General features: G+C 44.1%; 1 protein-coding gene and 1 long non-coding RNA gene across 4 annotated transcripts in view; one reads left to right on the forward strand and one right to left on the reverse strand.

Moving 5' to 3' along the window:
- The first annotated feature begins 30 nt into the window (after nucleotides 1-30).
- On the forward strand, nucleotides 31-12,859 carry LOC105609509 (uncharacterized). 2 transcript variants are annotated; one of them, XR_009599193.1, is made up of 3 exons: nucleotides 31-3,217; nucleotides 4,851-5,038; nucleotides 11,316-12,859. It is a non-coding gene; the product is annotated as an uncharacterized LOC105609509 (long non-coding RNA). The 2 variants fall into 2 exon arrangements; XR_001032800.4 differs by having other exon boundaries at nucleotides 31-100.
- ORC1 (origin recognition complex subunit 1) overlaps nucleotides 2,844-12,932 on the reverse strand; it is a 35,834-nt gene continuing 25,745 nt past the window's right edge. For both annotated transcript variants that reach the window (XM_060409160.1, XM_060409162.1), the window contains exons 12-18: nucleotides 12,396-12,567; nucleotides 11,599-11,706; nucleotides 11,175-11,324; nucleotides 10,402-10,521; nucleotides 5,873-6,042; nucleotides 4,827-4,914; nucleotides 2,844-3,176 (exon numbers count right to left, since the gene is read on the reverse strand). In XM_060409160.1, the coding sequence (XP_060265143.1) occupies nucleotides 2,982-3,176; nucleotides 4,827-4,914; nucleotides 5,873-6,042; nucleotides 10,402-10,521; nucleotides 11,175-11,324; nucleotides 11,599-11,706; nucleotides 12,396-12,567 (1,003 nt within the window). In that variant the 3' untranslated portion in view covers nucleotides 2,844-2,981. The remainder of the gene's footprint in view (nucleotides 3,177-4,826; nucleotides 4,915-5,872; nucleotides 6,043-10,401; nucleotides 10,522-11,174; nucleotides 11,325-11,598; nucleotides 11,707-12,395; nucleotides 12,568-12,932) is intronic.

The following is a 12,932-nucleotide window of genomic DNA, read 5'->3' on the forward strand; positions in this document are numbered from 1 at the left end:
GGTGCGGCGCGAATCACGCATGCGCAAGGCGAAGCGGGCGTGGCGCTCCAACAGGTGACTCCAAGGGTGGAGTTCTCAGCGCGCAGGCGCCTTCGGGCAGGTAACGCCAAGTTCTCTGAGAGGGTCTTTGCGCCGTTCCTCGTTGTTCCGCATCTGGAGCAAACGCAGCAGCCTCGCCGTCTGTACTAGCCCACTTACAGGTTTCCCGCCAACCTTCCTCCGTCACTCCCATTCCGAGGTTGCTTGGGTGCACGCTCACCTATCTAGCTTCAAGTCCTCATCTCGCCCCTGTCGGCGGGGAGGGGAGGGTGGTTGCGGCCGCCGCCCTACAGGAGTGATTTCTCTGCCTTTCCATCTCTGTCAGTGTCCTTTATCATTTGAGTCTCTAGCGAGAGAAGCTCACAGATTCCTCTTAATCTTGCAGCAGCTAAAGGTACTTTTTCTAATCAGAAGGCGGGTTTAATCTTTAAGATATGAGGCAGTACTCATTGCACCTCTTTATAGAGTCACTTCAGTTTAACACCAATTTCTTACTCTCCTACCCTGCAAGCCAGTGCAATGTAGTGAGGGGAAAGAAGCTACCACCTGGAACCTTGCAAACCGTTTCCTCCTGCCTGTTTCCTCAACTTCTGAATTATCTTCCAGTTTCCTTGGACAAAGAGCTTTTCCACCTCCTTACTTCTTTTTGGTGATTTCTCCGAGGAAGAGACTGTCTTTACTATTTTATATTTTAAAAAACCCAGCTTTTCATCTTGGCATACCCTTTGGCATGCAGGATCTTAGTTCCTTGATCAGGGATCCATCCAGTACTGCTGCAATGGAAGTGCAGTCTTAAGCACTGAAACATCAGGGAATTCCCCATCTTTATTGTTTTAAAATGGAAATTTTAGGGACTCCCCTGGCGGTTCAGAGGTTAAGACTCTGGGCTCTCACTGCGGAGGGCCCAGATTTGGGGCGGCAACCAAGATCCCACAAGCCACACGGGGTAGCCAAGAAAAAAAGTATTAGAAGTAAATAAAGTGGAAATTTCACTCCAATATTTCATTAAATTTGAAAATATTTTACAATGAAATATTTAAGACATTCAAAAGTGTTTAACATTCACTAGAATGCAAGCTACTTAAAAGCAGTTTTTGTGCTTTATCTAGAGCAGTGCATGGTACATAGTAGGTACTCAATGGTTTCTATTTCTTGTGTGAGTTAAATACATGGGCACTTACCTTAAGTTTGAGAAATATAGTTGAAGCTACCTGTCCACCTCTCATGTTGCAACCCTTTCCCAAACAGATAAAATCTCCTGATTTTGGTGTTTATTATTCCTGAGCATTACTATTACTGGTAGACATATTGTACTGTTTTGCTAGCTTTAACATTGTGTCGCTATCACTCCCTGCACATATTTTTCCTTAACTCCTTTTTATACTCAACCTTGGTTTTAAGCTTCATGCATCGATCTTTTCATTTCTGTATGGCATCTCATAGTATGAAAATAATTCACTTTTCCAATGGCTTGCCATTAGCGCTGTGGGTGTTCTTATACATTCCTTGTGTATGTGTATGTTTCTCTAGGGTGTATTTCTAGCGGTGGAATTGCTGGCTAAATAGGACTTTATAGATTAAATATTACCAAATCATCCCCAATGCAGTTGTCCTAGTTTACACTTATATCAAAGAGGCATTTGGGTTCTCATTGCTCCATATCACCATGGAAAGATTTTTTTTTAATAGATATGAAAGTGTTTTGACTTGCAGGCGTCTTTTACTATGTTTCTAATTTGTTAGCCATTCATATTTCTTATTCTGTGGACCCATTTTCCCTTTTTCTTATTGTAAAATACTTTATTCTGACACTGACCCTTAGTCCATTACATGCAGTTTTAAATATATGCATGTGTATCAGTTGCAGATACTGTTTCACTCAGTGCCTTATCATGATTCTCCTAAGAATAAGGACATTCTTCTACACAACCACAATAATTTGTCACTCATAAATCTTGACATTTACATAATCCTATTACCTAATATGAATATAGTCCATAATAATGCTTATAACTGTATTAATGTCTTAAATCCATGACCCAATCAAAGTCCTTACATCTACTTAGCTATTTAGCTCCTTTCATTAGGTAAATTTTGATTTCCCTGATAATTCTTATTAGCAGTAGGTTCACAGCAAACATTTCTGGCAGGACTATGACATGGATGATGTGTTTTCCTCAGTACCTGACATGAGTTTTTAGATATCAGTTTGTTCAGTTGTTGGTTTATCAGAATTAACTTGCAAAGTTATACAAAAAGCCCTACCAAGATTTTAATTGGAATTTATTTATATTTAAATTATTAATTGAGATTAATTATCTTTATTATTAATAGATTTATTCCTAGGTTCCTTAATTTTTTGTGCCATCTAAGTAATTTTTAAAGATTTTTTTAATGACAGATGGTACCTTTTTAAAAGTTCCATTTTCTAGTTATTTGTTGCTAGGGATTGTTTATTACTGATATTATTTTCGGCAGTTCTTTTTTATACACTAAGTAAGTTACATTCACATTGTTCAAAAGTTAAAAGAAACATAATGACATAGAGTGAAGGTCTTCCTCTAACCCTGAAGGTAGCCATCTCAGAGGCAACCAATATAACTAATTCCTTACTCTCCTGGAACTATTTTATATAGATACAGTAATTATGTGCATGTATTTATATACATGGTATGTTACCATTAAATAAATGGCAGGGCTACTAACAGAAATAAAAGCCAGAGAGAGGGCCTACTATAGGAAGGATGGTGTGTGGTTTTATACTTTGATATTTATAAAGACTACAAAACTTCCTAAACACCCCAGAAATGTAACTGATTTAATGGAAAATCCCAAAATACATGACAGCCATTTCCATACTTTGCTACAATGATTCCATGTGCTTAGAAAAACGAAAATAGGGCTCCTTGAAAACAGATCACAGTCCTTCCTTGTGAAGCCCTTCACTCCTCTTTCAGAGCATACAGCACATCATCCTGGCTGATGTTGAGCCGCACCCGAAGGAGCACGTCATTCCTACTAGGCTCCACGAGGAGGAGACGGCAGGCACCCAGGCGAGAGCACACTGCCATCGTCTCCGACATGGTGGGGTACGGGAGGCCCTCCATCCTGCACAGCGCCACGTGTTGGATGTATACCTAGAAACAAAAAGCAAACCTGAGGTCAGCTAGTCAGAAAGGTAGTCTTGTATCCAATCATTATTTCTTCTTTTGGGAAACTGAGACACTTCTTTTCCAGGATACTCAGGACCCCAGAAGGGAACTAAGGGGTGCCCCACTGGGATGAAAAGACAGGGAGAGAATGTAGTATTGGCCTGAGGATCAGAAAATAGCAGGTCTGAACCTTGGTTCTACCAATTACCTAAATAAGCAAACTGGGCCAGTTATTTATTTTAAGCTTCAGTTTTATCTATTAAATATATGATATTCCTCATAAGTTAATAGATATGAAATGCCTAGTAACTGTCACAGCTGTACAGTCCTCATCTCCAGGGGCTGATGGTTCCAATTGAGATTGTCATAATTCAAGTCAAATTTTGCTATACAGGCATTTTTCCTTGGCAGAAACAGTGAGCAAGTGCCAAGGCATGACCCTTGGAAAAGTCAAAAGTCCAGAGAGAATACAGGACCCTCTGCAGAAGAGCTGTCTCAGGCTTTAGAAAACCAGTAACAGGCAAAACATGATTAGCAACTAAATATTTAAAAACAGAATTCAGGACTTCCCCGGTGGTCCAGCCAAGAGCCCACCTGCCAACACAGGGGACACGGGTTCGATCCCTGGTTCAGCAAGATTCCCCATGCCTCAGGGCAGCTAAGCCCAAGCACCACAGCTACTGAGCCTGCAAACCGAGAGCCTGTGCTCTGCAGAAGCAGCTACGATGAGGAGCTCGAACACCGCCACAGAGCAGCCCCTGCTCGCCGCAAGAGCAAACCTAAGAGTAGCAACGAAGACCCAGAGCAGCCAAACATAAAGAAATGAAGAAAGCTCGAAGGAAATGTTTTCCTGACTTCTCTATTTATCTAAAATATACACACAAGACATACAAACTGCTGGGTATATACTCAAACATCTTTGATAATTCGTCTTCAAAGGCAGCCCAGTACATATGCACACCAGTTTCAAACAAACCTCGCCTCCGCCAGTGTCTAGCAGCCAACTTAGAACTGATGCAGACCAGGGGAATCCTACTGTTTAATTAAAACAAAGCATAGAGAAGGCCTGAGGCAGGTGTTGATGCGATGTGATTTCTGCCCAGTGCTCTGAATGTCAAAGTGAAGAAATTCCATGAAGCACCGCTAAGTGGCAGGAGTAACCATGACTCTCTTAAGATAGCCAAAATGCCTTGTCATCTGATTAGTGACTCACACGAATGGATGAGAGATTCCCACTGTCTCTACCTACTATCCATCGAAACCACAGCCAAGGGAATGGGCTTGGCAGAATCAGCGGGGAAAGAAGACCCTATTGAACTTGACTCTAGTGTGGGAAGGTGAAGAGACATGAGAGGTGTAGAATTAGTGGGAGGCCCCCGGCTCACTAAGGCATGAGCCCTAATGGTTCCTTTACTTGACATAACTGAAATTATGCTCAGAGCATTTGGATTGGTCTTTGTGATTTGTTTTTAAACAAGGCTTGTTCTGAGAGCCATGCCTCCCACCATACCATAAACTTTATCGGGGCAGTACCTTTTGTTCATCTGTGAATCTCCCACTTGCTGGTTTGATATTCCCACGTATTTTAAAGGCACCAGAGCAAAATCTAGGATTTTTGAAAAACAGATCAATCACCTGTTGAAATGTTGCTTCCTCCAGTCCTGATCGACGGAACTCTGCAAGGATCGCTCTCAGGAAGCTCTGTTCCAGAATGGAGGAATTTCTTAAAGAAAATGAGGAAATGTGAGTTCTCCGAAGTGGCTGCACAGTAAACGTGTGAAGCTTCAAAGATACGAACGTGCACCTGGGTCCAGCAAGGAACCAGAACCTGTGCCGTCAACCTCAGGGTGAGTAAAGTGGTAGCTTGCCCTCCATCTCCTATTGCTGATGATGGCTCAGCTCTACCGTCTCCCACCACCTCTCCCTGCTCTAGTCAGTAGCTCTGCTTGCCTGCACTGGTTGCCAGCTCCTCCATGCCAGGTGTTGAACTGTACTATATACTTTTGTAAGATGAAAAAATGTTTTCCTTATTTTGTGTTGTTGTTTTTTATGTATTATTTATGTGCAAATATTATAAACCTATTACAGTACAGTACTATATAGCCAATTGTGTTAGTTGGGTACCTAGGCTAACTTCATTGGACTTACGAACACACTCTCAGAACAGAACTCATATGTATGTAGGGGACTTCCTGTACCACCAACCTGGAGAAAAGTCAAATAAAGATATTCTGTGTCTTTAGAGAAGAGACAGGAAAAAACTTGGAACTGTTTCCTCCTATGTTCCTATATTATTCGGCAAGGATTCTCCTTCCCCCTCTAAAGTCTCAAAATGATATGAAAAATACCCCTTTGGAGGTGTGGGGACACAGCAAGTATATCTGGACATGTACCAGCAGTCCCATTACATGGCTGAGTACATCATTCAAAGTTAGAGAATAGCTACTTCCATTTTATTTCCACAGCACTTTACTTCATAAACACCTATAGTGTAACTCAATATATCATACTAGGATTACATTTCTGTCTCTCTGACTAGACTACGCCCCTGAAGAAAAAGAACAGCATTGTTGGTAAATGCAGGCTGAATGAGTGAAAGCTTTGAAAGGAGAACATGCTTCCGTGGCCCTCTTCAGTGCCCTCCAACGGAGGTTGGGAGTCAGGAGGCAGAAGGGTCTTACTTGATGGCAGTGATATATGATGATGAAAACATCTCATCTATGGCTTCTAGTAAATGGGCGGTAGTCACCAGGCCAGGGCAGCCGGGCTTCTGGCAGGAGAACTCACAGATCTCTGTGGCACGCCTACAAATGTCCAGGCAGCGTCGTGCGTCTCCAGAGAGGGCTGCTACCTACAAGAGGCAATGTTTTATTCCTTGAGATCCCCGTGTCCTCTCAGTCCATGAGAAAAACCAACTGGTTCTGTGTTCAGCTAAAAAGGAAAGGTAGGGGGACTCTCCCGGTGGTCCAATGGTTATGACTTTACCTTCCGATGCATGGAGTGAGTGTTCGATCCCTGGTCAGGGAGTTAAGATCCCACATACCTCTTGGGCATGGAACAGAAGCAGCATTGCAGCAAATTCAATAAAGACAAATGGACTTAAGCCTGAAATTAAGTACTTAGCCCTTGCTGGGAACCTGGTGGGAGCCCAGGTACACTGTAAATTATCGTACTGTGTCTGGAACTCTTCCCCGAGTCCACACCTTTGTCTTGGCCTTACAGATAATTCCAGAATGGAAAAGGCAGAAATTCTCAGCTGTATTTAATAATAGAGAAATGAAGAAATCTACAAGAAGAGACCCCTGGCCCAAGATTATTATTGAACCATCTGGAAAAACAAGGGTCTGTTCCTTGCATAAAGAGAAAAAGCCAAGAGACTGAATGAAGTGGAGCCTATTTTGCCAGAGCCTGAGGCTCATAGCATGTGGTCAGTTTTGGAAACCACCTGGCCAATGGCTAAATGAACCAGAATCAAGAGGGAATGAAGCCATGAAACCGGAGGACCCAGAGGAATCCGTGATTAGATGAATCAGACCAATCCCCCATGCCAACAGCTGTACTTCTGTGCCTGCCCTTCCATGTGCACTGGGGCTGAGGGGCTCCTGGGCTCCCTTCCCAGGGAAGCCTATACTCTCTCCCGAGGTGACAGAGGGCCCTTGCATTTTAAATTGCACTGAGGGAACTCCTGAACTCAGCACTGTCTGCAGGCACCTCTGTTTCGGTATTCCCAGTGCTTGCCAGCAACACCATCATTTGCCTAACAACCACTGCAGGCGATGACATCCTGTCTGATGGTATCCCCCCGAAAATATTTTCTTCCAAAATTTATACAACATCAGGTTTAAAAAAGCAAACTGTATTCTCTGGTGGTCCAGGGGCTAAAACTCTGTGCTCCCAATGCAGGGAGTCCGGGGTTCCATCTCTGGCTGCAGAACTGGATCCCACATGCCACAACTAAGTGTTCACATGTTGCAAGTAAAGATCCTGTGTGCTGCAACAAGACAGCACAACCAAATGAACAAATAGATACTGAAACAAATCAAAAATAAAGTGATAAGATTAAACAACAGAAAACCAAATATATAGGTATACACACATACACCAAACTAGGACATTAAAGAGTTATTTCTGGGAAGTGGGATTATAGTTTTTATATGTTTTCTATTTCTGTTTTCAAAATTCAACTATAAGACATTCAAAATACTTTTGGGTCACTTTTCCAGTGACCCAAGACAGAAATATGAACAGCAGTGTATATTATTCCCTCCTTCTAATCCCCCATATTCAGCTGGTGAGGATGTCCTGGGGGGTGTTTCCTCCCTTTCTTTCCTCCTTTCCTCATGGAGCAGCTCCATACAGTGGATGATAGCAGGGACTCAAGGGCTGCTGCAGAGGCCTAGAATCAGAGTGGGCAGGGGACCCTGGGAAGCAAGAAAACACCCAAAGCAGTTCCCCCTCCAAGCGCATGAGTCTTGGAGACCATAAGCACTCTTTTTGACTGCTGCTGGTGTGAGGGAGTCAAGAGAAAAAGCGGGGGCCACCGAACATGGAATCTGAGAAGGCCTTGCATAAACTTGGGGTCCAGACACCACCACACCCCCAGTATGAGGGTGAGTGACACTCTTCATGCAGAAGGGATGGCAAGAAAAACGGCCTGTGTGACTTTGGTATTGAGGGGTGTTGGGGGGAAAAAACCCTCTGAGTCTTTAAACCACAAGCCCTCGTGGATCTGCAGTCCAAATTTATGTTGTGTCTCCTAAAAACCCTCAGTGGAGAATTTTGTTTAAAAATGGTCCCAGTCAGCAGTGCCTCTTGGTAACTGACAGAAGCACAAAACGAACTAAATGAATTCAAGTTCAACCCAGGCCTCAATCAACTTCCAGATAAAGCTCCAAGGAGCAAAACACAAAAAACAAGGAAACAAGGCCGTAGAGACGTGGCCTTGTTTATAGAAGTAATAGAAGTAAACTCACAAAGACGTCAGATATCATAACTACAAGATAAACAATATAGGTATGTTTCTTTTTATGTTAAGGAACAAAAGAGAGGTTTGAAATTACAGGCAAGAGTTTTGGGTAAAAACAGCAGCCAAATTTGAAGCCTTCTGAAACATTATTTAAAGACCAAGAACCCTAAATAAGCAAGCAACTGGAGAGCAGTAAACAATATAATTCTGAAAGTTAGAAAGAGGTGGCAGGGTAGTAATGGCTGACTTAGCTGACTGTAGAAAGCCCAGTCCTGAATCAGTAGTGAGGAACCCAAGAACAAACCTAAAGCTACACTAAAAATCTTCAAAGCACTCAAATTGTTAGCGGTACTGGACTGGGGGTAAAGGGGGAACTTTGTCTAAAATGAGGAGGACTGGTTGAAAGTTAAGAAACAGATGCCCTAGATTAGGAGTCAGCAAATTATGGCCTGCCACATGTTTTTGTAAATGAAGTTTTATTGAAACACAGCTTTGCACATTTGTTTACCTGGCTGCTTTCACAATATAAGGGCAGGACTGAATAGTGGTAACAGACCATTATGGCCCACAAAACCTAAAACATTTACTACTGGCCATTCACAAAAGGAGTTTGCTGACCCTTGCCTAGGCCTCTGCCCCATTTCATGCTGTTGGGTGAACATTAGAGCAACTGAGGGCTCTGTGAGAAAGTGTTATGCCTTGGTAATTTGTGCTGTTTCCATAAAACTCTCTGCCCTGGAGATTATCCCACTTATACCATGGCAGGAGACCAGACATTTATTCTCAAGGAAAGATAAAGTTTATCGACCTGGAACACTAGCAACTGTTGCCAAGAAGGGGATGTCCCTTACTAAATAGAGACAGTTACTATTTGCATACTGAATTTGAAGACCTCCACCCTCCCTGACTCCAGCCCACCTCCCCTGGTCAAAGGAAGAAAACCTCAAATAAATAGGATGGTATATAAAAGGGCAATTCATAGGGGGAAAAGAACTTTCAGAAACTGTATGACTGCAGAGGTAGAATTGATGCTTTTGAACTGTGGTGTTGGAGTAGACTCTTCAGAGTCCCTTGGACAGCAAGGAGATCAAACCAGTCCATCCTAAAAGAAACCAGTCCTTAATATTCATTGGAACGACTGATGCTGAAGCTCCAATACTTTGGCCACCTGAGGCAAAGAACTGACTCATTGGAAAAGACACTGATGCTGGGAAAGACTGAAGGCAGGAGAAGGGGACCACAAAGGATGAGATGGTTGGATGGCATCACCGATGGAATGGACATGAGTTTGAGCAAGCTCTGGGAATTGGTGATGGACAGGGAAGCCTGGCGTGCTGCAGTCCATGGGTTTGCAAAGAGTAGGACATGACTGAGCAACAGAACTGAACTGAGGGGTGGAGAAACTCTACCCAACAGAGGGGGTAGAGAGTAACTGAGGCTCTCTCTCCTGGAAAGCATAGCTTGGAGATAAACACCATATCTGGCTCTCTGGTTACCCTAATACTTAGAGTGCTCAGCTCTGAGCACATGTTATAGACAGGTGTTGCTGCTATAACCATTCCGAATTCACATTGTTTCTGGTGAGAAACTAGACATAAGTTTACAATTCTTTTAAGTGCTGCAATACTGTGGCTGTGTGGTTTCTTTTGTTCAGCCCCAGGTAGATGTTTAACCTGCTTTGTTCCTCAGCAGCCTTGGAGAACTCTTAAGGGAATCTCAGTTGGCATTCTCCCAGTGCGCCTCAAGTGGGAGAATGCCACACGTCATACCCACCACAGAGCATGCACCCTGCTAGGCACATTACAGACACGGTCTCATTTAATTCCCACAATGACCCTATGACATAGCTCTTATCATTCCCATTTTTCAGAAAACTGGAGCCCAGAAGTTTTAAAGTAACTTTTCTATAACTTGCCACATACCTATTAGTGTTCAAACCACGTCTGTCTACCTCATTGACTATGTTGCTCTTCTAATCACACAAAACACTCTGAATCAATTAATCTTCGTTTATATATATATATATATATGCGTGCCCATCATACTCAGAGCCTTTTAATAATTAATCCTACAGTAAGAAGCTTAAGGAATTTTTCAGAATTTTGTTTCTATTTTCTGGAATTTGTTTTTATAGGACTTCCTAATTTTTTCTTCACCTCCAGAGCACCCAGTCTAGGGCCTGACATGGGCAGGTAGTCAGCAAACACTGCCAGTGTGACTAGGGGCGTCCCAAAGGCGACTTACCTTCCTGGCTGCCAGCTGGACGGCATCATCCTCAAAAGCCTTTACGTGTCTGAGTCGGGACAGTAGGATCTGCTGCAGCTGGCTGTGAGTATAGGGCTGGAAGCACATCCTGGTTAGACCCTGGGGAGCCGAGACGACAGAGGAACAGGTTCATGGGTTTCCCACTCGGGACAGTCCTGGTGGAAAGCCACTTGCAAATCCCCCAAACCAAGTCTCAGATAACAATTTACACATTCATCCCAGGACTACCACTGCTTCCTGCTCCTTTTGTTACTGACAATGGCCCGTGGGACCCTATAGGGCAGTAGTTCTCAATGATTTTTCCATTTAGTTTAAAAGAAACTTTATTCTACCGGAATCATTTACTAGTAGAGAGGATCTTTGGCTCTATAACATCGGCTGAGCATCTGGTTTCACTTCTGCTGAACCACAAGGTCCATAAGGCCAGAGACTGGGTCTGCCCTGTTCACTGCCGTATTCCGTGCATCTAACACTGCCTGCCAAGGGCTAAGTACTTAAATAGTTTTTAAAATAATTAAATGTTTAGTGCTCTGTGCAGTTTGAGTGCAGAGGTAGTAGTAGAAGCCCAAGAAGATACATTTGTAGAAAGCCATGCAATGGTGACATATTTAATTCTAATGTAGAAATTACCAGAATTTCAGAAATCACACTTCTTACTTTCCCCATCTATTTTAGATTCCCATGTATTCACTTTTGCAGAGCTCCTTGGCCCAGCTTCTGGGACTATAAGAACAGCTCGAGAATGGCCCTACCAGTCGGCTGGACACCCGGTTCATCATGATGCGCTCTGGCAGGTCCATGGTGTTAGCAATGGTCAGGACCACAAGGCGGGCCCCCTTGTGAGTGGGCCAGTCAAAGAGATTGTACATCACGTCTTGTTTCTGGGTCCACAGGAGGTCAAGCTGCCAGGAAACGGAGAGAGACGCAGGGTCAACCACAGAGAATGAGCCGGGCCCCCAGAGAGAAGCTGGTTACCACTGCTTCAGCAGCACGTGCCCTCAGGTCACACCACCTGAGCAGCAAGGATGTCGATGGACACATGCCCTGCCCCACCCCCCACCACCAGAGAATGTGCCCAAGTGAAGAAGAAGGGAGCCAGGACTTCCCTCCTGCCTTGTATCTGCTCCCGAACATCAGTCCAGAGCCACTCCGGTCCTCCCGTGGGCGCCTTCTCACCTCATCCACAAGCACCACGGTGGTCTCCTGAGAGGACGCTTGAGTGCGGAATCGCTTAGCAAGCAGTTCTGCTGCGTGGTTAGCTGTTGCCCTTTTACCTGTCAGCTTCTGCAGTGAGGGGGAAAAGAATGGGAGTGGTACACTCTAAGGATTTGACTCCCCTTTTAAGAGTTTAAAGTTAAATCTTCCTATAGAGGAAGCTATTTAGCCTGAGGACTTCAGTATCTTACCCTCTGCCTTCCACCAGAAGGAGAGAAGGCCCAAGAGACATAAACTGTGTCTGAAATGCACACGAGCCACAGGCCAATCCCACAAGCCCCTCCAGAATCATCACTGCATGACTGGACATTACTTGTTCCGGGACAGCAGCTAGTGAGTCAGAGTGAGACTCAAAGTCCAGCCTACCCTTTCCTAGTGTACTGCCATGCCTGCTGTATACAAATGGTTTTCACCCTCCTGGTAAGTACTAGCTCCCAGACTTCAAGGTCCTTGAGGGCACGAATTCTGCCTTCTTTGCCCTTTCTACTGCTACACATATGGCAAGTTGAAAACATATTATATGCACAAAACTAACTAAACCTTTCCCTTTTCATGTGCCACCCAGAAACGATATTTTCCAAAAAGCTCAAATCGGAATTCCCTGGCAATCCAGTGGCTGAGACTCTCTGCACTTTCACTGCTGAGGGCTTGGGTTGAATCCCTGGTTGGGGAACTAGGATCCCGCAAGCTGCTTGACCAAAAAAAACACCCCAAACCAAAACAAAATAAACCAAGAAAGCTCAACAAGCTCTGCTCACCTGCAAGATTTGCACGTAGACTTGGTGGGGTTCTGTCAGCTTCATGCCATTGACCTCAATGTATTGAAAGGGAGGAACTTCATTGGCTTGGGCCGCCTGCTGCAGGCAACATATCACCTCGTGTACAGTGGCAGTCTTCCCTGTCCCAGGGACCCCGGAGATGTACATGCACCTGGGGCGAGAGGAGAAGACCTCGGCTAGATCTGTGTAGCTGCATCACACTATCGTCAGTTATGAGTATGAGGATGTATGCTGAAGGAAGGACAGAGACCCCTGAAATGTGGAGGTGGGAGGAGTAGGGGTCATTTTTGGAAGCTGATTAGAGCAGGACCTGTTTATATACAGTCACTCATTCCATAAGCAATGCTGTATGCAAAATGCCTCCCCCAAAAGGCCAGTTATTTTCTGTGTAAGACAAAATTTCTATAGAAATACTGTGATAATAAAAGCTGCTTCAGCAATGAGCTTGCCTGTTTTTCCAACACTAGGGAAAGACTGCTTGGTTGAACTGCGCCTATGGTGGTACACTAGCAGGGG

The sequence above is a fragment of the Ovis aries genome, chromosome 1, assembly GCF_016772045.2.
Source record: "Ovis aries strain OAR_USU_Benz2616 breed Rambouillet chromosome 1, ARS-UI_Ramb_v3.0, whole genome shotgun sequence".
Classification (NCBI taxonomy): Eukaryota; Metazoa; Chordata; class Mammalia; order Artiodactyla; family Bovidae; genus Ovis; species Ovis aries.